At 47.9% G+C, this 27,367-nt stretch overlaps 1 protein-coding gene across 1 annotated transcript in view; it reads left to right on the top strand.

The window, feature by feature from the left end:
* LOC138520609 (uncharacterized) overlaps positions 1 to 27,367 on the top strand; it is a 165,914-nt gene that overhangs the window by 10,494 nt on the left and 128,053 nt on the right. The window contains exon 5 of the mRNA XM_069632933.1: positions 6,747 to 7,010. Coding sequence (XP_069489034.1) covers positions 6,747 to 7,010 — 264 coding nt within the window. The remainder of the gene's footprint in view (positions 1 to 6,746; positions 7,011 to 27,367) is intronic.

The following is a 27,367-nucleotide window of genomic DNA, read 5'->3' as shown; positions in this document are numbered from 1 at the left end:
CATAACTAGAACACGCGCAGACCTGGAGGGGGTGTGTGGTAGAGGTACACCCGCATAACTAGAACACGCACAGACCTGGAGAGGGGGTGTGGTAGAGGTACACCCGCATAACTATAACACGCGCAGACCTGGAGGGGGTGTGTGGTAGAGGTACAAGCGCATAACTAGAACACGCACACGCACAGACCTGGAGGGGGTGTGTGGTAGAGGTACACCCGCATAACTAGAACACGTGCAGACCTGGAGGGGGTGTGTGGTAGAGGTACACGCGCATAACTAGAACACGCGCAGACCTGGAGAGGGGGTGTGGTAGAGGTACACCCGCATAATTAGGACACGCGCAGACCTGGAGGGGGTGTGTGGTAGAGGTACACCCGCATAACTAGGACACGCGCAGACCTGGAGGGGGTGTGTGGTAGAGGTACACGTACATAACTAGAACACGCACACGCACAGACCTGGAGAGGGGGTGTGGTAGAGGTACACTCGCATAACTAGAACACGCGCAGACCTGGAGGGTGTGTGTGGTAGAGGTACACCCGCATAACTAGAACACGCACACGCACAGACCTGGGGAGGTGGTGTGGTAGAGGTACACCCGCATAACTAGAACACGCGCAGACCTGGAGGGGGTGTGTGGTAGAGGTACACCCGCATAACTAGAACACGCACACGCACAGACCTGGAGGGGGTGTGTGGTAGAGGTACACCCGCATAACTAGAACACGCACAGACCTGGAGAGGGGGTGTGGTAGAGGTACACCCGCATAACTAGAACACGCGCAGACCTGGAGGGGGTGTGTGGTAGAGGTACACCCGCATAACTAGAACATGCACAGACCTGGAGAGGGGGTGTGGTAGAGGTACACCCGCATAACTAGAACACAGGCAGACCTGGAGGGGGTGTGTGGTAGAGGTACACCCGCACAACTAGGACACGCGCAGACCTGGAGGGGGTGTGTGGTAGAGGTACACCCGCATAACTAGAACACGCGCAGACCTGGAGGGGGTGTGTGGTAGAGGTACACGCACATAACTAGGACACGCGCAGACCTGGAGAGGGGTGTGTGGTAGAGGTACACGCGCATAACTAGAACATGCGCAGACCTGGAGGGGGTGTGTGGTAGAGGTACACCCGCATAACTAGAACACGCACACGCACAGACCTGGAGAGGGGGTGTGGTAGAGGTACACCCGCATAACTAGAACACGTGCAGACCTGGAGGGGGTGTGTGGTAGAGGTACACCCGCATAACTAGAACACGCGTAGACCTGGAGGGGGTGTGTGGTAGAGGTACACCCGCATAACTAGGACACGCGCAGACCTGCAGGGGGTGTGTGATAGAGGTACACGCGCATAATTAGGACACGCGCAGACCTGGAGAGGGGTGTGTGGTAGAGGTACACACGCATAACTAGAACATGCGCAGACCTGGAGGGGGTGTGTGGTAGAGGTACACCCGCATAACTAGAACACGCACAGACCTGGAGAGGGGGTGTGGTAGAGGTACACCCGCATAACTATAACACGCGCAGACCTGGAGGGGGTGTGTGGTAGAGGTACAAGCGCATAACTAGAACACGCACACGCACAGACCTGGAGGGGGTGTGTGGTAGAGGTACACCCGCATAACTAGAACACGTGCAGACCTGGAGGGGGTGTGTGGTAGAGGTACACGCGCATAACTAGAACACGCGCAGACCTGGAGAGGGGGTGTGGTAGAGGTACACCCGCATAATTAGGACACGCGCAGACCTGGAGGGGGTGTGTGGTAGAGGTACACCCGCATAACTAGGACACGCGCAGACCTGGAGGGGGTGTGTGGTAGAGGTACACGTACATAACTAGAACACGCACACGCACAGACCTGGAGAGGGGGTGTGGTAGAGGTACACTCGCATAACTAGAACACGCGCAGACCTGGAGGGTGTGTGTGGTAGAGGTACACCCGCATAACTAGAACACGCACACGCACAGACCTGGGGAGGTTGTGTGGTAGAGGTACACCCGCATAACTAGAACACGCGCAGACCTGGAGGGGGTGTGTGGTAGAGGTACACCCGCATAACTAGAACACGCACAGACCTGGAGAGGGGGTGTGGTAGAGGTACACCCGCATAACTATAACACGCGCAGACCTGGAGGGGGTGTGTGGTAGAGGTACAAGCGCATAACTAGAACACGCACACGCACAGACCTGGAGGGGGTGTGTGGTAGAGGTACACCCGCATAACTAGAACACGTGCAGACCTGGAGGGGGTGTGTGGTAGAGGTACACGCGCATAACTAGAACACGCGCAGACCTGGAGAGGGGGTGTGGTAGAGGTACACCCGCATAATTAGGACACGCGCAGACCTGGAGGGGGTGTGTGGTAGAGGTACACCCGCATAACTAGGACACGCGCAGACCTGGAGGGGGTGTGTGGTAGAGGTACACGTACATAACTAGAACACGCACACGCACAGACCTGGAGAGGGGGTGTGGTAGAGGTACACTCGCATAACTAGAACACGCGCAGACCTGGAGGGTATGTGTGGTAGAGGTACACCCGCATAACTAGAACACGCACACGCACAGACCTGGGGAGGTTGTGTGGTAGAGGTACACCCGCATAACTAGAACACGCGCAGACCTGGAGGGGGTGTGTGGTAGAGGTACACCCGCATAACTAGAACACGCACACGCACAGACCTGGAGGGGGTGTGTGGTAGAGGTACACCCGCATAACTAGAACACGCACAGACCTGGAGAGGGGGTGTGGTAGAGGTACACCCGCATAACTAGAACACGCGCAGACCTGGAGGGGCTGTGTGGTAGAGGTACACCAGCATAACTAGAACATGCACAGACCTGGAGAGGGGGTGTGGTAGAGGTACACCCGCATAACTAGAACACAGGCAGACCTGGAGTGGGTGTGTGGTAGAGGTACACCCGCACAACTAGGACACGCGCAGACCTGGAGGGGGTGTGTGGTAGAGGTACACCCGCATAACTAGAACACGCGCAGACCTGGAGGGGGTGTGTGGTAGAGGTACACGCACATAACTAGGACACGCGCAGACCTGGAGAGGGGTGTGTGGTAGAGGTACACGCGCATAACTAGAACATGCGCAGACCTGGAGGGGGTGTGTGGTAGAGGTACACCCGCATAACTAGAACACGCACACGCACAGACCTGGAGAGGGGGTGTGGTAGAGGTACACCCGCATAACTAGAACACGTGCAGACCTGGAGGGGGTGTGTGGTAGAGGTACACCCGCATAACTAGAACACGCGTAGACCTGGAGGGGGTGTGTGGTAGAGGTACACCCGCATAACTAGGACACGCGCAGACCTGGAGGGGGTGTGTGGTAGAGGTACACCCGCATAATTAGAACACGCGCAGACCTGGAGGGGGTGTGTGGTAGAGGTACATGCGCATAACTAGAACATATGCAGACCTGGAGGGGGTGTATGGTAGAGGTACACGCGCATAACTAGAACATGCGCAGACCTGGAGGGGGTGTGTGGTAGAGGTACACGCGCATAACTAGAACATACGCAGACCTGGAGGGGGTGTATCGTAGAGGTACACCTGCATAACTAGAACACGCGCAGACCTGGAGGGGGTGTGTGGTAGAGGTACACCCGCATAACTAGGACACGCGCAGACCTGGAGGGGGTGTGTGGTAGAGGTACACCCGCAAAATTAGAACGCGCACAGACCTGGAGAGGGGGTGTGGTAGAGGTACACCCTCATAACTAGAACACGCGCAGACCTGGAGGGGGTGTGTGGTAGAGGTACACCCGCATAACTAGAACACGCGCAGACCTGGAGGGGGTGTGTGGTAGAGGTACACGCGCATAACTAGGACAAGCGCAGACCTGGAGGGGGTGTGTGGTAGAGGTACACCCGCATAATTAGAACGCGCACAGACCTGGAGAGGGGGTGTGGTAGAGGTACACCCGCATAACTAGAACACGCGCAGACCTGGAGGGGGTGTGTGGTAGAGGTACACCCGCATAACTAGAACACGCGCAGACCTGGAGGGGGTGTGTGGTAGAGGTACACGCGCATAACTAGGACAAGCGCAGACCTGGAGGGGGTGTGTGGTAGAGGTACACCCGCATAATTAGAACACGCGCAGACCTGGAGGGGGTGTGTGGTAGAGGTACACCCGCATAACTAGAACACGCGCAGACCTGGAGGGGGTGTGTGGTAGAGGTACACGCGCATAACTAGGACACGCGCAGACCTGGAGAGGGGTGTGTGGTAGAGGTACACGCGCATAACTAGAACACACGCAGACCTGGAGAGGGGTGTGTGGTAGAGGTACACGCGCATAACTAGAACATACGCAGACCTGGAGGGGGTGTATGGTAGAGGTACACCCGCATAACTAGAACACGCGCAGACCTGGAGGGGGTGTGTGGTAGAGGTACACCCGCATAACTAGGACACGCGCAGACCTGGAGGGGGTGTGTGGTAGAGGTACACCCGCAAAATTAGAACGCGCACAGACCTGGAGAGGGGGTGTGGTAGAGGTACACCCTCATAACTAGAACACGCGCAGACCTGGAGGGGGTGTGTGGTAGAGGTACACCCGCATAACTAGAACACGCGCAGACCTGGAGGGGGTGTGTGGTAGAGGTACACGCGCATAACTAGGACAAGCGCAGACCTGGAGGGGGTGTGTGGTAGAGGTACACCCGCATAATTAGAACGCGCACAGACCTGGAGAGGGGGTGTGGTAGAGGTACACCCGCATAACTAGAACACGCGCAGACCTGGGGGGGGTGTGTGGTAGAGGTACACCCGCATAACTAGAACACGCGCAGACCTGGAGGGGGTGTGTGGTAGAGGTACACGCGCATAACTAGGACAAGCGCAGACCTGGAGGGGGTGTGTGGTAGAGGTACACCCGCATAATTAGAACACGCGCAGACCTGGAGGGGGTGTGTGGTAGAGGTACACCCGCATAACTAGAACACGCGCAGACCTGGAGGGGGTGTGTGGTAGAGGTACACGCGCATAACTAGGACACGCGCAGACCTGGAGAGGGGTGTGTGGTAGAGGTACACGCGCATAACTAGAACACACGCAGACCTGGAGAGGGGTGTGTGGTAGAGGTACACACGCATAACTAGAACATACGCAGCCCTGGAGGGGGTGTGTGGTAGAGGTACACGCACGCACCGAACTAGAACACACACAGGCCAGAGTGTGGGAAGGATCATAGGTGCGACAGCCACAAGAACACACCAACTCTCCCAGACGGTTCAAGGGTTTTTATTAAAATGTAAAATAAGTGCCAAGGTTTCTCACTAAGGGCCGCCCTCTCGCGTCTCCTCTGGGTGGACCCTATCCAAGTACAGGCATCCCTAACCCCCAAAATGATCACCAGACCCCTATTGCCTAATAACTGGCTGGCTGGTTGGGATGGCCTAAATGCAAACGCCTCATATCTCTGGAACTTTCCAAGTGGATCCTCATCTGGTCCCCCCTCAATCTGAATGTTATCAGGAGGTTGTGCCTTCCACTAACTCACGTCGCCCTGAGACGTCTCTTTACATGCTCTTATACTCCTCACCTGGATCTATCCTTTCTCTCCCTTTCTTCTACTCTCCGTCTATCTCTTCTCCCCCTCTTCTCTTCTCTTCTCTGATGGTCCTTTGCTTGCTACTACTCTTTCTCTATCCTCCCTCGCTCTACGACACCCACACCTAAAACCTTGCACGCTCCTTTAGCAATCCTCCTCTAAACTCCTCTCCACGTCCTTCCTCCGCTTGGTCGGTTCTCCTCTCTTGACATCACCCAAACTACCCACACTGCCTTGATGTTTGAGACCCCCTCTCCTTGCATTGGTTCTCTCTCCCAGCCTGTTCCCCAGGCCAACCGCTGGCTTCGTTCTCCACAGGGGCCCGGTTACAGGTATAGCAAAAAGTACATAACTGGCTTTAACCCTTTCCCTTGCTTATACGCCGGTCTGCCAGCATGTGATAATGGCGGCCCACTAAAGGCATAGTCAGTTTCCCAGTTCTTGTCCATGATAATGGCGGCCCACTAAAGGCATAGTCAGTTTCCCAGTTCTTGTCCATGATAATGGCGGCCCACTAAAGGCATAGTCAGTTTCCCAGTTCTTGTCCATGATAATGGCGGCCCACTAAAGGCATAGTCAGTTTCCCAGTTCTTGTCCATGATAATGGCGGCCCACTAAAGGCATAGTCAGTTTCCCAGTTCTTGTCCATGATAATGGTGGCCCACTAAAGCCATAGTCAATTTCACAGTTCTTGTCCATGTCGCATGGAGCGTCTGAAATGCTGATGTTATGCAGATCGATCCATGGTCCTGAGATTCACTCTGGCTCTTTCCCAGTTGGCTTGCTCTCTTTAGCCTCTACCGCCAGGACTTCTGGATATTGTAGTTCAAAGGGAAAAAGAGAAAAATACTGGTGAGCATTGTGCACAATAGTAGGGGGCATGGAAAGTTGGTAGTTAGACAGGCACATGTAGAAAGTACAGAGACTGAGTCCTTCCCAACTCGCACACCCCGCCTCTGAGCCAGGACTCCTACTAGGGGGTGGGGAATCCCCAATCCCTGTTAACAGTCTTGGGTCCCTGACACTGCCACACAGGAGAACATGCATACACCATGGGTTAGTAATGGCAGTCCTGGGTGGTTGTCAGAGGCTTAACCCCCACCCACACTTTATTTCCCCCCACCTTTACTCTGGGTCCTTGGGTTGATGGCCTTCTCTTCCCCAGGTCTGCACACCATCCAGACGGTGACCGGGTGTACGCTCCTGAATAACGTCACAGAGGGATTTCTGCAGGTCGCCTACGATGGTGAGGACCTCCTCGGGTTCAAGAAGGGCAAGGGAGGGGTGCAGCCGGATGAGAGCAGCCAGTACCAGTGGCAGTACCAGCACAGTGCCTTTAGCCAAGATAAGGCTGAAGACTTGGAGAAGGAGTGTATCGCGAGGCTGCAGAAACTCCTGAAGAATGGCAAGGAGGGACTGCTGAGGAGGGGTAAGGAGCTGTGCATGGACCACAGGAAGGTGGGGAGCTCTGCATGGATGGGCGGGGAGCTATGCATGGGCCGTACAGACAGAGCTGGGAGCTCTGCATGGGGCATGCAGGGGAGGTGGAACCTGTGCATGGAGGAGTCTGGAGCGGTGAGGAGCTGTGCATGGAGCGGTGAGCAGCTGTGTATGGGACACAGGCTAGGTGAGGAGCTCTGCATGGAGGGTTGAGGAGCTGTGCATGGGCTGCACAGGGGAGGTGGGGAGCTGTGCATGTGGCAAACATCACTAAATTCAATATGTGTTTGGGCAGGCAAACAGACGAGTAAGCTAAACCAATCAGATACCACTCAGGGAACTACATAGCAGCAAGAACGTAGAAGCCTGTGTAATGGAAGGTGATAAACAGCACAGTCCTGCTGTCAGCTCTGCCGAGAAAAGTACTCTGGTCCTCTATTCTACCATACAGTCCGTCCTCTACACTCTGCTACACCGCTTTCCCTCTAGCCTGTGGTACTGCACTCTGCTACACCGCGTTCCCTCTAGTCTGTGGTACTGCACGCTGCTACACCGCGTTCCCTCTAGTCTGTCGTACTTCACGCCGCTACACCGCGTTCCCTCTAGTCTTTGGTACTGCACGCTGCTACACCGCGTTCCCTCTAGTCTGTGGTACTGCACGCTGCTACACTGCACGTTCCCTCCAGTCTGTGGTACTGCACTCTGCTACACTGCTTTCCCTGTAGTCTGTGGTACTGCACTCTGCTACACCACGTTCTCTCTAGTCTGTGGTACAGCACTCTGCTACACTGCATGTTCCCTCTAGTCTGTGGTACTGCACTCTGCTACACCGCGTTCCCTCTAGTCTGTGGTACTGCACGCTGCTACACTGCATGTTCCCTCTAGTCTGTGGTACTGCACTCTGCTACACCGCGTTCCCTCTAGTCTGTGGTACAGCACTCTTCTACACCGCATTCCCTCTAGTCTGTGGTACTGCACTCCGCTACACTGCATGTTCCCTCTAGTAGCACCTGTGCCCTGGTCCATCCAGTGCTCCTCTCTGCCGCCCCCTTGCAATTGCTTGTTTATTGCAGCCTGGATTAGGTGCTGCTTTCCTTGCCCTTCTCAGAGGCTTGCAAAACTGCACTCTATGCAGCACCCTTTCATAACTGCTGTGGTATTTCAACCTTTTGTGATGAGTCGGAGACAGGAGGTGGACAGCTGGACCTTTTCGGTCAAGTCTTGGCTGTATTAAACTTAAGAAAAATGCTCACTTACCCTATCGCTGTGGTGGAATTTCCCTGTTCTACAAGCCATAAGGAAAACTGTGCTTGTCAGGATGTCACACAAACACAACTAGTCGTCTGTCCAAACCTATCCTTGGGTAACCGGCCCTACCACTAAAGAGCAGAAAGACACACTTAGCCTAGAGATGGGGCTCTCCTTACACTTTCTTGTCTACTGCTGGTTACATGACCCCCTCCCAAAAAGTCTCTTGAACTCTCAGGTTCTTGTCTTTGGATATAGTTCAAACAAAAATAGTGTGTGTCTGAAGTTTCCCACAAAATCCCAAAGCAAAGTATGTTCCTCTTAGCCCACTAGGCTTCAGCTTTCCTGTACAGTGCCAACACATCACCAGTTCATTTTATGTAACAAGAGCAGAAAGGATCAACTCCTGGTTTCTTCCCCAGCGAGTGGCTCAACTCTGATAGTTCGGCTTACATTTGGCCCCCTTGATCTTGTAGCTTTCATCATTCTCTCCCATGTTGTTGGTCCAGCCTTACAGGGTGATTAAATATGAGATCGGCTAAACCTGTCGATGATCCCACTAGGACCGAGTAAGTCTGTTTTATACCATGGTTTATTCTCCAGCCCAAGGGTACAGCTGCGGGCTGTAACCCTGACTGGGGCTCAGGCCTCTTGGCTTACATTTTCCTTCTTGAGCAATGAATCTTGATGGTTCTTTCTGCTTTTTCCAGGTTGCGGCTCACCCCTCCTCGGGCATAGATTTTGGGTTTAACCCCTTCAATGTGGTTTGTTTACTCTTTGGTTTTCTTGTATTCTCCATCCCAGGTCTTCTCTTGTGGAATTGGAATGCATCTGTAGTATACAATCCCTGTCGTTTCTTTTTTTAGGTTTTTGGTCACCCCTCCTGGGATGTATACTCTAGATTCATCCCTTCGAGGCAGTTTATTTTGTTTTCTGATCGCCCCCTTTTGGGCCATATATTTGTTTTCCTCATGTTTTTAGGTCCCCTTTGCATCCCCTCAAGACTTTCCTTTTCACTTCCTCCTTCCCTCTGCTAACCTCACAGTTGCTACGATTGGTGACCAGGACCCTTATGTGTCCTCGGCGCCCTGTCCTCCCACACCCAATCGCCTCAGCTTCTGCCCACACACAGCACTTGCCTCGGCACCCACTGGGTTACCCCCGTAGTAGGCCTGCACTTACCCACTTATTGCAGCTCAACGCTCCCCAGCACTTACTATACTTGGCACTTACACATCTGCTGCTCACCCACGAGCATGGTCGTTCCAGCACTTACCCCCACTCCCTCCCCTCCTCTCCTCTTCTCTTTGCACTTGCACGTTCTGAATACTCACAAGGCCTAGTAGCTTTGTCTTTATTCCCCAGTGTACATTTTATTTCCAATCCCATGTTCCCTCCCTGTTGCAATGTGGCCGCTCTGAAACACGATTTACTTGTTGTACAAGCGCCTAATGAATGCATAACATTCCACTTGCTTCTCATTTAGATTCTCTTGGCGTCTTGCAGAGTTTAGCCACCCTCTCCTCACTATGACCCGCGTACCTGTCTTCTTGATGGACCCCTCAAATGGGGAGTCAGTTGTTCCTTCTGGGTGGGAACCGTCCTTTTTGGTTCGCTGGGTTGCTCCTTTTTTGTTTTTGTTTTTTACTCTGCATTTATAAAAATCAGAGAAAGCAATGTATTTTTGCACAAAAACTCTTAAATACTTTACAGTTGATAACGGAGTGGAGGTCATGGTTCCTTTACAGTGCCATGCCACTCCCCTCAACTGACGTAGAAGACTGCAAATCTCCTTGTCAAAATCAAACAATGACCAAGCCAACATAGTCTTCCTTCTGATCTACAGGCTGCCATCCTACAACCCGAACTATGCAACTAACTAAGACTCAATCTCCAACCTTTCCACCTACCAGGATAACTTAATCGTCCTGGGAGACTTTAACATCTAGTTTGAAAGAGATAACACAACCACGGCTAACTCTCTCTAAACCCTCCTGCAAACACTCCACTTCAAGCAAATAGTAAACCGATCCCCCCCCCACGATGCCGGACACACCTTGCATGCAATCTTCTGCAGAGAAGGATTCTAATAATCCGCCCCACTGGTACCAATAGTATGGAGTGATCACTACCTGATACCATTCTCCGTCAAGCTTCAAACCAGCATACTGCCTGGAAACGCGATATTACACGCCACAAGGAAAAGAAACTGGAAGAGTCTTGACTTGGCATCCTTAACAGATCTGTTGGAATCAACTCAACCGAACTCCGCAGAGCTGAACATAATGACCCAGGACTCAGTGGAAAAAATACTCAACACCTGGATCACCCAGCCCCTAGACCCACTAGCACCAGCAAAACCTTTCAAAGCCACAGCAAAAAAGATGGCAGCACGGTGGTTGAAGAGCCGAGAGAACTCAAGAATTCAAACAGCAAACTGGAAATAATATGGGGAAACCATTACAACCAGCCCGACAAAATAAAATACCAAAGACTACTCGGAATATACAAATCGGCAGTTGTGGAAATTTGAGCAAGGTTTCGCTCCCATAGGAGAGAATGGGGAGGACTTTTTGCCTATAGAAGGCAATGATGGGTTTAAGGGAATATTTCCTGAATTTATTGTGAAGGAATCGTCCTTGTCTGGCTAAAGATTGAGTTTTTTCTTCCAAATACTTTTCCCATTCTTTTTCTATTTTGGATTGATTTATAAGAATTCCTAAGTACTTAAAGGTAGCAACTATACTCGGCTTTTCTTCATTTAGTTTCAGCTATGGCACTATTTGGATTTTTGCCATCATTTTTGTTAGTTTCATGATTTTTGTTTTCTTGGTGTTGATCTGTAATTCATTAACCTTCGTATATGTTCCCATCATGGTTAGGCTTAATAGTAAGCCCTTAGACGTTTTATCCATCAAGACGATGTCGTCGGCGTACATCGTTATGGGAACTGACAATGAGTTGATCTTGGGCTGATTTAGCTGGGTCTCTTGCATGTGATTTTCTACATCGGCTGTAAATAAATTGAAGAGGGTTGCCGCAAGGGGGCAACCCTGCTTCAAGCTGTTCCAAGTCTTTATTGCCGTTTTACAATCTCATCTTGCGATAGTCTGACCGTGATGACATTTTGGAATAGAGAAGCTTTATCAGCTCCAAGATCTCAGCTGGGCAATTCCAAGCAGTTTGTTTTTTCCATAGCAATTGCCTCTTGATTGCATCAAATTCCATATGGAGGTCGACAAAAGCTAAGTGCTTCCTGCTTGATAAGATTTAATATCATGAGTTTAACATTGGTGCCGACGTTGACAGTGAAGCCAGTTTGTCTGGTTGCGAACCTGTTTTCCGTTTTAGCCCAGCTGGTCAGTTTTTTAAACAGGAAAGTGGCTAAATGTTTGCCCAGAGGGTCTAACAGGGCAATGGGTTGTTAGTTGGTTGGATTATCTCTATCACCCTGTTTAAATATGGGTATTCAAGTTGCCATTTTCCAAGTTTGAGGAATCTGATTAAGTTTTACAATTAGGGAAAAAAGTTGATCGATGAAATTGGCCCATGCCACTGGGGCCTGTTTGATGATAGCATTTGAGAGACCGTCAGGGCCGGGGGCCCGAGAGGTATTTAGCTTCTTAATCATGATCATTATATCATCTTTGGACCATGTAAATTTCCATTTCTTTGTTTGGCATAATTCCTTTGGTATGGAGTCTGTAGGGCGCGATTGGTATAGAGTAGAGAAATGATGTCCATTTACGTTCTAAGACGTTCGATATCAGTTGATTCTGATGTTGTGAGTTGTTATTTAGTAGATTCCACAGCTCTTAAATTTTTGTTCTTGAATGTTGCGAGCATTGCCACTGCATCCAATTGTAATATGATACATTTTTGAGATTTTAGCTGGTTATGGTATGTTTGTTTGGCTGTTTTCATCTTTTTGATGTTATCATAATTCATCGTTCTCTGTAAGAATTTGAGGTTTTTTCGTAGTTTTCTTTTTTTTGGCGATTTCCCTATTGTATGTGTGAGTATGAGTCTTTGTATTTGTTCCTTTCCAGCACACAGTTTGTTTAAATGGTATTAACAGCCACTCATAGTGTAGTTTGTTGTTATCATCCAAATGTGACTCTTTAAATTGGGTTGCTAAACTATTCACCTGCGTCTGAGTTAGCCGTAGTCTCGTCGTTGTACCATGTACTTCTAGAGGAGGGGCCTGATACTTCTTTCTCAACTTGTGGAATCCCAAACACAAAATGGAAGGTTGGGGTGATCGTGATTCTGCGTTGGAATATTTTCGGTGTTAAGTATCAGGTCTTGTAGCCCAGAGGAGACACAGATATAGTCTATGATGGCTCTAGAATTCCCCCGACTCCAGGTAGGGATTAGTTGATCGTGGTCATCTGTCGAGGTACCAAATTACATATTGAGGTTTCTGTTTTCCATCTGCGGGCACGCAGGGAAAGAGCATCCTGTTTGAGAGTGCGCCCTTTTCCATCAAATAGGTGAATATTAAGGTCACCACACAGAATCATTTCAACATTGGTGTATTTGCCGATGGTTTTGTCAATGTATGAAAATACGCTGTAAATGAATGTTACACCGTTAATGGCTGGCGGATTCCAGTAGATATTAAAAATCGTTAGGAATTTGGAGAGGGCGGACCTCAATTGCTGTTGTTCTGGTAATGCTGTGTCTTCTAAGATTTGTATAATGGAGCATTGGACCCATTAGTTCAGATTGATCATGGTGATTAATGACCATTTTGTCGATTTTAAGCAGGGTTAGCATACCAGAAGAGGGTCGAACTTGAGATCTCTGAATAGCAGGATTGATGAGGGTTATGTATCCATCACAGCAAGGGGTGTGTGCGTGATCCAAGTTTCCTGTAGGCATATTATATGGAAGTTCTCAAAATCAGGGGTTATTTGATCGTATAAATGCGAATGACCTCTGGTATTCCAGGAACAGAGGGACCAGTACTTGTTAGTTACTGTTACTGGTGGTTATGAGTTTCTTGGTTCAACATTATCTTTGTTCCGTCGAATCCTCATATAAAATGTTTGGTGTAATTAGTTCTTGGTCTGTTCATGGATTAATCTGAGATGATGGTGCATTTTCCATTTTGCCAATTGCCGAGACTGTTCTTTGATGCGGGCGTCTGGCTCAATCATCCTCGTTGTCTCTGGGTTCTTGTTTTGTAAATTGCCCGATATCTGCATCATACAGCAAAAGGTTAGAAGCCTCGCTACATTGAAATCCCAAGCAGTGTAGCATTTGTTTCATAGATAGGATTTGACTCCTTACTTGTTAAGTATGTAGTTCAAACTGTGCTCTGTCTAAAGCATTGTCGTCAACGAATGAGACCACCTTGATATCCTTCGAACATATTGCTTTCAACTGAGGTATTGCGTGGAATTGGTGCAATACATTTGTCCTGTTGAGTATCAACGGGCCATTTCGATGTTAGTAGCGAAACAGATTGATGCAATATTTATCTTTTGGATGCCGTGGATCTATAAATATCGGCAACTTAAGATCGTGGGAAGTCTCTCTCCGAGGGCAACTCAACTCAGCTAGATTACAATTTTGAGTATCGACCATCTGACATGAAGGTACTTTTTTCTTAGGATCTTTGTTGCTTAGTGTTTCCGTCCTTCGATGTGGCGGAACTGTATCACTGACTAATGATATCTCAATTCTTGAATTGCTATTCTCAGCCAAATAAGAGATTCTGTCCGAAATGTTTCACATGAGAGAGATGCCGAAATTGATTGAACCGATAGGTCCATATCATATTGATCTATGATTTTTAGTGATGAGTTGATAAGTTGAAAGACATTACTGTTGGGTCCTCCATATGAGTCGTTACATTTAGTAAATCTTCTAATTTTATAGAATGTTCCTGAGTATCTGGTACCGGTGGTGTTAACTGGGGTTGTTTGGAAGGACATTCTTTTGTCTTTATGTTCAAATTCCCTTGGTTTGAAGCGGTAAGATCTTTTTTAGTGGGTATTTTAGGTTGGTTCTGTTGAGGCATTTATAGGTTCCTGAGGAACACTCTTGATCCTGTCTGTTTATTCTGTTTTCTTTGTTTTCTTCCCTGTGGTCTTATTTGTTTGAGTGCTTGGGTGGTTGTTTGAATGTGTGAAAATTTAAATAGGGTCTACCTGTTTCACATGCTGTTTATTATAAATGTGTTTGGCACTTGTGGAGGCGACCGGCATAGCACTAGGGTTTACTACTGATTGACTATTATCCTTCCTCATAGAGATATTGGTTTTGGCGCTATCCGTATGTATTTAAGGGATAGATGGGATGATGTCTTTCATGTTCGCTTTTCCAATCTGTGAACGCAGTCGGTTTTGTGATACATCTTTCATCCAGGTCAGGAGGCCAGCGGTCATTTGAGATTTATCTGCACGATCAGACCTAGCCATGTCGAATAATTTTGCTTGCCACATCCTTGTTTCTTCAGCTTCCATACCAAGCCTTTTCTCAATACTAGAGATAACATTTCTAATATGGATTTGCTTAGTGTGTATCGGAACAAGTAAAGTTGCTTGAGCTTTAATGTTGTCATTGGTGGATTCTTGTAATTTTAAGAAAGGAATCATGGACTGGGATGTAACCGTAATCAACATGTTTTGCAGCTTTGTCATGTTGGTCGGTAAATATTGGTTTTGACATTGACCAGCGTCTTCACATTGGCATCTGTTTTCATTATCTTTGTCTGTTGATAAGGAAGATTTGATTCCTTTTGTTTGCCTCCTTTCACGTAAATATCTTGAAGATGATCGATATTGGGGTTGAGTTGTTGCTGTAGCTTGCCCTGTTGACTCGCAGGTACCTTTTATGTCTGGTTTAGCAGGGAGAGAAACAAATGGGTTCCTTTGAGTCCTTCTATTCACTGGTGTCGAAGTTACTTGATTATCCTTTTTTCTTATATCACGTAGGTCTCCAAATACTTCCTTCCTTTTTTCCATGCAGCTCACCAGAGACTCAATTTCTGTGATATCCAGGGATAGTCTGGCTGCTCTGTTTGGTAGGTGCTGGCATCGTAGTGAAAAGTCTTGTATTTTCATTCGTGAGTCACATTGTTGTTGCCATCTCAGTTTGTCCAACCAAGCTTTTTCTTTCTTTGATCTCGAGTGTGGTGATATATTGGACTTTTGTGTCATCGGTTGATTGTGCTGAGTTGGCCAAGAAGGCCAAATTCTGTGGAATTGCAAGATCTGTCTGGCACGTGTTTTCTGTCTTTGCGTTTTCCTCATAAGATTGTTTATGAAGAGAAATGTTGTCCTGGTAAGGTGGTTTATAGGAGCAAGTTTTGTCCTGGTGTGTTACTATGCGATCCTGTTCTAGGTCTGGTGGTGTATCGATTTGAGAATTCTTTTCATCTGGAGCCACTGCCGGAGTGGAGGTTTTGTAAGGATGTGGTATTGAACTATCCAATTCTAGGTCTGGGATTGGATACATTTGGAAATTCTTTTCATCTGGAGCCGCTACCCGATCTAGGTTGGTGAGCTCACTGCACTTGGAACGTGGGGAAGGCTCTAGTGGGGTGCACTCTGAGACATCAGTGTTTACATTCTTTTATGTCCGCATTCAACTTTTCAGTGTGATTAGCTTTGGGTTGTGCATGATTATGCTGTTCAGGAAGCATTGTTCCTTCTGTTGCAATCACTGGGGGTTCCGGCTTTCATCTTCATTAGGTGTCATTGACTGCTTACTACAACATCTGCTGGTAGGATCTTCAGCCCCACATCTGTCGACTTGGCGTAATAAAGGTGGAGACACTGTGTTGTTGGAGGCTTTTAGGTGCCTCGATTAATCCTACAGCAGATGGGCAAGCAGGCGCTGTAATTGGTGACTTGATCAGTTCTCTGTCGCTTTGCAAGGTCTCCCGTTCTGTCTCAGTTGTACTGAGAGACGACTTTCCAATGCTTTTATTGGCTTTATATGTTGATGGTGTTTGGAGCCGTTTATGCTTTGTAATTTCCTGTGGTGTCAGAGTTCCAGATTTTCTCTGTTTGTGGGTAAACCTAGCTTGTTCAATGGTTAATTGCGCTACAAGAGGTAATAGGGTTGAGTTCTGTTTTCCCACGCAATCTGGTTTGAGGTCTGGCTGAATTTGCCATCGTCGATCGTTGTTGCAATACCAACAAGCTGTTTCGTGTCACAAGCAGGGCGCTGGTTGTAGTATTCGAGAAAAGGCCCCCGTAGGAAACTGACGCCGGGGATGAGTCTGAGATCGTTGTATAAGTATTGCCCAGCTAGGAGGATTCTGAGCAGAATCAATGGGCTGGGAATTCGTTGTTCATGAGATCAAAGGGGCCAAAACCCCTGCACTCTCTTGCTTGCGTAATAGTAACAAAAGCCGCGGGACGGCAGAGCTACAGTTGCTATTTTCTTCGCAAAGCACTAAATATTCTACGCATATAGCGTTAGGCAATGTTGTGAAGAGAGGTGCATGTGAGATCAACGGAGCAGCCCCCAGCAGCCTCTTGCACGCAAATGCAGTGTGTATATTCCAATATCAGCAACGCACGTCCCCAGCCCCTATATAAGACCGTGGGGAAATAGCCTCAAAATGTAAGATCGTCATCCCCTATAGTCTTGTATTTGATGTGACAACAGAGCAGAGGGCAGCGATTTACTTCTTTAACCATTATTTTACCCTCCTATGACCCGATTTATCCCTCAGAAGTTCCTCTGAATTTAGGGATTCCACTGTGGCTCCACAATGCTGCTATAATATTGCTCACGTTGAGACACAATGAGCAGCAAAGTCAGTAAAGACAACAAATGATAGCTGCAGAATCCTACTGACTATTCGCAGCGGTGGCGGGCGTGATACAAGTCCACTGGTTTACTCCTTTTCAGTTGTAAAAGGGCACAGTAACCAGGGAGGCTCTGGTGGCGAGATCACAAACTAGATAAATTAGATATTATTCCGTTCCCCAGCTGCTGTTTACACGTTACTGGCCGATATACCTAGCAACTGGCTAGCAACTGGCAATATGCCTGGTGGTCTGAATAGTCTTGTAAAGTCTTGCGACTGAGTTACTCCAAGACCTGCTCCTCGCCGCGCTCGCTGACTCCTTAGAGCAGGTCTGCGGCAGGCTGAACAACGGAGTCAACAGAGCAAAATAGAGCTCAGTGCTCAAGTTCCAAATGCGCGGGTTTCCCCCACAGGATTTCTCACCTGCGGCGGCAGCAGCTCACCTGCGGCTCTTCGCTCTCCTGGCGCTCTCTGTGATTGACTAGCACCTTCGTGACAACTCATCGCCTCCGCATGTCCGCTGCAGCAGGCAAACAGGCTCAGAGGAAAGCGCATTGCACGAACGTGAACGTGTCGAGCCACACCTCGTTCTTCCAAGTCATGAATCACGTGGTATTTTTATTTATTTACATTTTTATTGCACGCCACACGCCCTTGGGCCTCAGAGCGCACACAAAACAAACAGACAAGACGCCAAAGATCAGTGGGCAGGCTAAGCGATTAGGCCGGATAAAGAGAGGTACAGGATGTAACCTAGAATAAGGTTGAACAGATAGTTTTCATCTGCTTCTTGAATAATGGCAAGTTCCCAGACAGGCGTATAAGCCCGGGGGGAGTGCATTCCAAAGAAGGGGAGCCTGAACGTCAAATGATGTACCTCCAAAAAAATGCACCAGCGTGTATCTTGGCTGCTGTCTCCCTGATATGTGTCTTTACCCGATCCTTTAGGTATGTGGGACAGGCGTTGGTATGGCATTTGAATGATAATGTCAGGATCTTGTGCGTGATCCTATGTTGTACAGGTAGTCAGACGTCCTTCGTGCATCGGACATGTGAGTGCATGGAATCCCATGAATAGCCTGCACTGCACTATTCTGTGCAACTTGGAGATCTTGAATGTTTAATCGCGTTGTACCAGCTAGAAGGCTGTTACAATAGTCCAGTCTGGAATTTATAAGCGCAGTTGTAAGTAGTGCGCAGTTCTTGATGGTGAGGAATGGGCGGATGTAATTAGCTTGGAGATGGGACCGCAGGAAGATCGAATATAAGAGACATGGAGTCCCATAGTGAGCTTGTCATCAAGAATAACCCCTGGTGTTTTGACTTTCTTGGACACATTGATGATGTTACCCGCAAAGCAGAAATTGGTGTAGGCTGGGGCAGTCTGTTAAGATGAATTTGAAGGGCCACAATCAACAGCTCGGTCTTGTCACAGTTCAAGGCAAGGGAGTTGTTTGCCATCCATGCTTGGACTGCGTCTTAGATTTTATTTATGGCGGCCAGGTCCTGTTCATACATCCCGCTTAGCTCAAGGACGACTTGGGTGTCATCAGCATAATTCTTGTCTTCTACACCCAGGGCGTCAAATAAGTCAAGCAGGGGTCTGATGTAAATATTGAATAAGGTGGGTGACGCCACATGTTTGAGCAACGGGTACGGAGCTTTCACCACCAACTGCCTTCCAGGCACTCCGGGGGCCAAGAAATGATGCCTTCCAGCAAGATGCCTGGTGGGAGCAATGTGCGATCTGCTTGAGCCTTGTCACTAGTAGAGAATGATCCATCAGATCGGAGGCCGTGGAGAGATGGAGAAGCATCAATAGGGCGGGATGACCTCTGTCATCCAAGGTGGATTTAAGGTCGAGTATGGTGGTTTCAGTCCCATGCTGGCGGAAATCCAAGATATGATAATCTTCAATGTGCTTCAGTAGCTGTAGGTACGCTAGTTTGTCCATGATCTTAAAGACAAATAGCACATTGGTAATGGATCGATAATTACTGGTAAGGCGTGGATCTGCTTTAGCCTTTTTTAATGGGGGGTGTAATCCATGCCTCCTTGAGGGAGGACAGAACCACACCTTCGTCAAATGATGATTCATGAGTTTAGTTATCCAAGGGATTAATAGCTCCAGGGAATCTTTAAAGACATCTGCTGGACAACAATCGTCAAGACATGAGGTAGGTTTCAGGTCACGTATGATCTTGAGGACGTGTTCCTCTGAGTAGTGAGAGAAAAAAAGATGGGGAATGTTGTCGGATCCAGGGGGCAAGTCCTGGGAGGTGTTAACTTGAATGTTGCATCCTTGTGATGTGGACTGGATGTTACTAATGGTCTGTCTGTGCCCTGCAGTTTTAGCACGGAATCCATTATGGATTTCCTTACTCCACGTAGAGTCTTCTATTAGATCATGGTTGGTGGGTGGTGTATCCTGAAAGTCTGCTAAGATTTTAAACAGTTTGCTGGTATTGGAGCGTGCATTATTAATTCTGTTATTGTAGTAGGTGGATTTAGAGCTAATGATGGCGGTTTTAAATTCCTTGACGGCTAACTTGTGACTAGGGAGATTAATCATTTTGATGCTTCATCCTTTTTGCTGGACTTATGCACCTTTTTCTTTAATACTTAATCAGTGGAGCCTTTTTCCACTCATTCATTATTATGGGCTCTGTCTTTTTTAACTCTGTTCTTTGTTTCTTAAATGTACCATGGAGTCTATTTGTCTCCATAACTCGTTAAGGCATATGTATTTTTCTATTTGCAGCACACAGTTCCTTACGTGCAGTGCTGCTCGGGACCCATTGGGTCTTCCTTAGAGATTCTTTTCTATATCCTAGAGTAACTACGATTCTTAAGCACTTAGTATCGCTCCTAAAACTGTATAGTCGCGAGAGATTGGCACACACCACCTTATATGGAGTGCCAAAGGGATACCTAGTATCCCCCTTCTCTCTGCTCCTGTGACTTCTAGTTATGGCTGGTTGCAGTGGACGTGTTCTACCAAGTATTGTGTAGTTTATATACCACAGGCTGTACCCATAACCTCAGTGGTGAACAATAAGCGCACCCAAGTACTAACTTGGGGGCTCCCTTCTTTTTTCGCCATTTTTAGGGTGGTTGTTCTTTGTTAGCCCTTCTACCATTCTGGGAGGGGGAGGTCTGTGTCTGTTTTGCCTTTGGCTGGAACCCTTGGGTGTCCCTGCCTAGGCTCCAGTGTATCTGGACAGGCAGGAAGTGGGGGAGCAGTTTTCAACCCCCCCTGTCCTTTGTCTGCCAGATTACCTGATGGAACCAGCTCCCACTGGGGGTCTGCTGTCCTTCTTAGACAGCCATACGCCCCTTTCTGTAAAATGCTGAGAGAGATTGCAGAGGAGTGAGTGCAGGAACTGTATAAAAGGTGAGGTTTCTGAGGTGAAAAGCAAGTCCACCACTGGATACTGAAGTAACCGAAGAAGACGACCAGAGACGCCTCGAGACCTTTTTCAACACTGTAAAGCGACCACTGCTGTCCTGACCCCGTTTTCTATGCGATAGAGTAACTCAGAAGAGGACAGGCAGGAAGTGGGGGAGCAGTTTTCAACCCCCCCTGTCCTTTGTCTGCCAGATTACCTGATGGAACCAGCTCCCACTGGGGGTCTGCTGTCCTTCTTAGACAGCCATACGCCCCTTTCTGTAAAATGCTGAGAGAGATTGCAGAGGAGTGAGTGCAGGAACTGTATAAAAGGTGAGGTTTCTGAGGTGAAAAGCAAGTCAACCACTGGATACTGAAGTAACCGAAGAAGACGACCAGAGACGCCTCGAGACCTTTTTCAACACTGTAAAGCGACCACTGCTGTCCTGACCCCGTTTTCTATGCGATAGAGTAACTCAGAAGAGGACGACTTCTTACCTTTGGCTGGTGGGAACAACCAGTCCCAAGACTAACTTTGAAGTGAGCCATCTCTCGAGGTCCTGTGTGCTCCCAGAGCTGCAGAACCCCAATACCAGGAGACCTGCTGCCCATTCCAAGTGTACTGTCGTGGAAAGGCCGAATCTGTCGAAGACTTTGTTGAGCCTTCAAGGGCACTCCAGAGACTCAATCTACCTTGCCCAGACCCTCTCATCAGAGTGTGGGACTGGAGGATCTGAAGAAGATTGATCGGGCGAATCGCATCCATTGTTGGTGCTGCAGAAAAGGTGGCAAAATCACAGAGTGACCAGAGAAGTTGATGAAAGCTGTGCCAGAGGTCCTCCCTCGAGAATGCTGCTGAGTGGTCCCTTGCATTGTCCCCCCTTCCGTCATCAGAACAAAGAATCCGGAGGTCTGGTCCAGAGCAACAACATCGCAGAGCATCCAGTATGAACACTTTCTTCTAACCAAAGGTACTGTGGGGAAGAAGGTATTGCTTACCTTGATCCGTGAAGTCGCTCCAGAGCGTTGGAGTGCAGATAGAGGTGCCCAGAACAACCCCCTCTTACCTACGGTATGCAGTGTTTAATAACGGAAAATAATTAAAACATTTTAAACGACAGCTGAATAACGGGGAAAAAAACGACTTATTTAATAAGTATATATGGGGTGTGGGGTAAGGGATTAAAAGGGTTGGGGGGGGAGGGTAAAAAGGCTGTAGAAACTGGGTACTTGGGGGCGGGAGGGAACCCAACTAAAAAATAATTAGTATTTTTTTCATTATTAAAGTATTGTTTAAAATATTGTCATTATAAACACATGGAACCTTACCTCCTCCTCAAGCCGCTGCTTGTGTCACCTTAACGAGTCCTTTTACAGGGTCTCCGACGTTGGTTTAGCCTTCTTGTATCTTCCTTCCTAGAGACTAGAAAGTATCCTCAGGACCTTTGACTTCTACCACTTTGCAAGACGTTTTACACCTCTCTGAACTGCCTTTAGCTAGGGTTGCAAATTGGACTTTAAAAGACTTGCTTTTTGTTGAAACTACCTCTAAAACTCGAAGCTCTACTTGTATAACTCTAACCAACTGTTTTCCTTCCAATAAATCACTGTTATATGTGTATGCTAACTAAACCCGTTTCTCCAGCATGAGGTTTGGCATGGATTCACATGCTCATGAATATTCCCTGTTGTCATGCCGGGAATCCTTGGTAAAAGAAAAGATAGTTTCAACTTCGTTTACAAACTGCCTTTCTCCTATAAACCAATCGCTGAGCTCTGGGTCATACTGCCCCCAGCCAATGACTGCCCTCTCCCTAAGCCCCTCCTCTGGCAGCAACCTTCAGATTTTTACTGCACATCCAAGTGTTCGGAGTCCTCGTGTTTCGCTCTTAGAGATGTTTGCGTTTTTCACGCTTTTTTGCTAGAAAATTCCTATTTGTTTTATCGAGCCCCGGTGCTCTATCGTTTCTTCATACGACAAACAAGGATCCGTTTTTCGGCATCTTTCAATGCCCCTCAAAGGCAGAATCGTTGAGTTTCTAATTCGAAGTTTCCAGAAGGCCATCGGGCCTACACCACACAACGGACCATGTCGGAGGAAAAAGACGGGGCTTCTCTCTTCAGGCTCTGCACCAGTTGCGGTTAACAGAATGTTTTCATGGAGGACAAGAATTCCCAGTGCCTTTGTCTTCACCCGATGCAGAAGGAGGAAGATTGCGAGATCTGCCATGGCTTTACCAAGCGCACAATGAAGGATCGGCACAGCAGGCTGGCGGCATGGCTCAAGTCCAAGGCCCCTGCCCCGTGTGGTTCACAGGGGCATGCCTCCTCCGGATCCAGCCAGCCAGAGCGGGCTTTTAAGTCCTTTGAGGGTGCCCCATCCTTAGGAGTCCAAGACAAGGCCAAGCACTGCGTGTCTGGTTCCGTCGGGGTCGCCGCGCAAGGTGGTCCCGCAACGGTCAGGGCGCGTTCATCATCTCCAGTGGCCTCAATCTCCAGCCATCGTTCCAGCACTTTATCGAAGAGAAAGTCAGCTACCCCGGGGAAGCTATGGGAGAAACCGGAGTAGGCCAAGCAACAGGAAAAGGTGGGCGACCTGCCCATGAAGGCCCAGGTGATATAGGCTAAAACGTCTGCATCTGTCGAGCTGGTGGCGGCCACCCTTTTGAAGGTGAAAGGGGCTGACCTGCCCCAGGGTGGCCCGACGGCGGTCAGTGGCTCTTCCTCCCAGGAAACTAGGATGCTGTCCCTTAGCCCCAGGTCGACCCCTCAGGACCCAAACAAAGGGGCTCGGGGGAGTGGAAGAAGTCCAAGACGCGAATATTTCATCTACAGACGTAGATGATGTGGGTCCCGACGACATGGGCAGGGACGACGACGACGAAATAGGCGCTGGGTACAGCAACCCTACTTCCCAGGCACCTCCCAGAGATCTGTCACATGATATTCTCTTGACCCTCCACACACTGGTGTCAGATTCAGAAGCAGTGGCGTTTTTTATTTAGTGGCACACAGCACCTTGGACTCCTCTAAATGGTTGAATACATTTTCTTGTGTGAACTACAGTTGCCAAGAATAGTAGGACAACATTTGCCTTACTTACATTTTCCCTTTGTGGGTCCAGCACACACCACCTTATGTGCAGTGCTGGGTGGGGGGGGTTGCATATCCTTATCCCACTTCTCTCTCACTAATTTGAATGGCTGGTGGCAGTGGTTTTTTTTTACTGCTTGTGCAATGTATCTGCAGGCTGATTTTTTTTTTGTTCGCTTTTTTTTTTCTTTCAGCTGCAGTACAGCACCCATGGGTGACCATTTTACCAAAATGGCCCCTGTCTTCTTTTTTAGCCATTTCTTGTTTGTTAGTCCCTTCTGGGCTTTTACTCTCGTTTTTGGAGCAGGTTTGAGTCTATTGTGTGTTTTGCCTTTGATGGGCTTCAGCCCTGAAGCCCGCCCAGGCTCCAGTGTGCCTGGGAAGGCAAGAAGTGAGGGAGGAGCCCAAAACTTCACTGGCCTGTGTTTGTAGGCATGCCTGGCCGAAAACAGTTCCAGCTGGCAGGTGGCTGTCCTAGAGGATGACCCCCAACCCCCTGTACGATTGACAGCTTAGTGCTGTGAATGAATTAGATTTTGCATAGAAGGTGAGGGTTTTGGAACTACAGGCAGAGTCGACCACTGGAACATCAAATCCGAAGAAGACGCAGAGAGAAGCCAGCCGCACCTTCCAGGACCGTGAAAGCTCTGGTGAAGCCTTGCAGCTGTGCTGACCCTGTTATCCTATCGACAGGGAAGCTCTGCCAAGGACGACTTCCTCCCTTAGGCTGGTGGGACCAACTAGCCTAAAGACCTGCTTCATTCTGGGCCAACCCTTGTGTCGCTGCGACCTTACTGGGCTTCAATTTCCCAATACCCGGGGTACTTGGACCACCGACGAGTGCAGTGTCTTCCCGAGAACAAATCCAGTCAAAACTTTGTGGGCATCTTCAAGGACCTCCAGAAGCAGGAATTCCTCATCCAGAGTCCCCTCCCCAGAGTCCAGGAACGAGGAACCAAGGAAACTCCAACTAGAGCTATTTTTTTCTCTTTGGCGCCAAAACCACAAAGAGCCGCTGAAACGAGTGGAATCCATTACTCCAGAGTCCCTCTCGAGAGTGCTGCTGCAGAAGCCTGCCAGATGTCGTCCCTTATGTCCCCACCACCACGGTCCGGGAACAAGGGTCTGCATCGCTGCATCAAGGAGTTCAGCTGGAACATCTGCTTCAATTCTAAGGTAGTGTGGGGGCTTTGGGTTTAACCACCTTTAGCTAAATCTAGAGCTTCCTAGCATGGGGAGTGCTCCTTTCTATCCTTGAATTACTGCAATTCCCTTGTGCAGGCCTAACAGCTTGTGCACGTCAGGTAGGCTCACTTGAGCTCCTGCATTTTTCTTCAATGCTGTTCAACTAACTTTTTCTAAGACGATTGCATCAGAAGTAGAACTGTCCTATTGACACTGGCTGTCCTGGCTTCCTAAGGCTGTCCCTTCTGAACCCTACTGTCTTTGGCAGTGCTTGTGCCCTATAAAGCTTTTAAATGTTTTACTCTTATTGCTGGGGAAAATACTTCCTAAATCCCTCTTGGAGAAAAGACCATTGTTACAGTGCTACAGTGTCCTATCTTACTCTAACACTTTTCCCCTCGTAACTCAGTATTGTGTGGTGAACCATACGTTCTACTTCTGACCTTAACTGTTGTCACTCTGTGTGCTGGAAATGTTTTAGTACAAAAAGAATGTACTTACCTGCATTATTGCTGCTTGAATGACCTGATTCTGAAATTGTGCTTGATATTACGATTAGTTGCTGCATAACCTAGTGTGATTCATTTGGTTTTTTGTATATATAAATGAATAATGTTGATGTAACGTTTAAAGTGTTTAAAAAAAATGTATTTGTATTGATTTTCAAACAACAAAATAACTTAGACATCAATAATCCATAACATTGTGCATCAATAGTGTCTGTCTACCTCCCCCCCCCCACTCCAGCCTATCCCACCCACTGTATTGCATCCTATTCGACCGTCTGTCCCAAACTATGCATTGCAATAACTTTTTTTCACCGGGTGGGACACTCCCTCACCCGCCCCTCCCGGGCTGCACCCCATGCCAGACACCAACAAGTCCTGTACCAGTTGCTGGGCGAAATGAGATCAGAACATCTGTACACATTTAAACAGTACCGAGTCTTGTCAAAAATATATATATATTTATTTATAAGCAATTTACACAAATATGTATTGTTCTGAACATCCACATGTAAACACCACCATTCATTCACAATCTCACTATACATGTCAATATTCCACACTTGTGGTACTAAGACCACCTAGAACCAATATATTAACATACATTTCAACACCTTTTGGTGATTACAGTAAGTGTTAATACAAAAACAAATAGCATATTGCTTATTTGCTGTAACTCAACATATGTTTCGGTCGTCACAATAGGCCCCTAATTCAAGCCGGTAAATATAAGTGACCTTCTTCAGGAGACGGATGGTTCTGTTGCAACTACTCCGAAATGTCAAAAGGTGGAGGATGTCATCAAACCTCAATCTACAAACAAACAATATACAGAACATCAGAATTCCGATCTCTTATTTGTTTAGACACAGATATTTCTTGTGTGTATATCTCAGTTTATGTGTATACAGATTGGCACTCACCTCCACGTGAATTAATGGAGACACGTGTCAACGATGGACTAAATCCTGCAGTGGTACTAGATAACTCTGCGCCTTTACTGCAACGTAAGAGGAGGACAAAGCATCTTAGTAAGCCTGCCCTATAAACAATACACCATTATATATATGGTATGGACACACTATCTTACCTGATCAAAAATGCAGGTATGGGGGTGTCTTGCGTCTTTAGTCAATAAATCCAAAGAGGAAAAATCCCTGTTCTCGCCTGAAATGCAACACAGAGACTCAATACTCAAATATGTTCATCTTGACAACACTGGAGGTAATCAAAACCTCCTATCAATTCGCCTCACCTCATGTGGCCGAGTCCAGATATGTTCTTATTCTGGTACCCCAGTTTTTTCTCACTGTGTGGTGGTTCCAGTTCAATGTTCTTGAAGGGATACATGGAACTAAACGTCATGCTCATATATCTAACTCAGAACATTGTCAAGGTTTTTTTAATGCTGCTGTCTCACTCCCCTGCCCCTCCCTACATAAAGTTTTGTGGAGGAAACAGATAAAAATTCCCTTCATAAACCATTGTTCAATCATGCTGGAGGTCTATAACGACCCCACTCTCATATTAGGCTTTTCTGACCCTAAAAATAATAATAATAATAATGGGTCGGCGTGCACAGTGACTGCCAAACAGCTTATAATGCTGATAGAAAACACACAACTGCAGCCTTAGCTGGGCTGCTGCCTTAGCTGGGCTCCATGGCTGTTCAAACACTTTTATATGCATGAAAAAGGGAAAAGCAGACACATGCGCTGTGCACGCTGATTGTCAGCAGAAATGGAATTGAAAGGGCCGAGTTTACCCTCGCACTCTCTCTCTCTCTTCAAAACATCAAACAAACTGTGTGAATTTAAACACTCAAACACACACGCACATTTTACTTACCCTGGGTTCCTTCTCTCTTGTCCTGCACACACACCAAATTTCATGCTGGTTCCTGGGCGTGGCTTCCTTAAATACACCATCAACATGGTGAAAGGACTCTTGAACCCCAGTTCCCAGAGACTTCTGGGCCATGTAGCCCCTCCGTGTGTAAAACATTTTGTAAAGCATTTTTTTCTTTTTTCTTTTTTGAACCAAATAGTGTTTGTTTGATAAATCTGGGGAAACAATGCAGCGTGAAGGATGAATTACCTAACCCTATGGCGTGCTTGCAAACAATAAATGCTGCTAAACTCTGATTGTTTCTG

This window comes from Ambystoma mexicanum, chromosome 13 (assembly GCF_040938575.1).
Source record: "Ambystoma mexicanum isolate Mex_15411 chromosome 13, UKY_AmexF1_1, whole genome shotgun sequence".
NCBI classification, from domain to species: domain Eukaryota; kingdom Metazoa; phylum Chordata; class Amphibia; order Caudata; family Ambystomatidae; genus Ambystoma; species Ambystoma mexicanum.
This window is presented reverse-complemented; position numbering and strand designations above follow the sequence as displayed.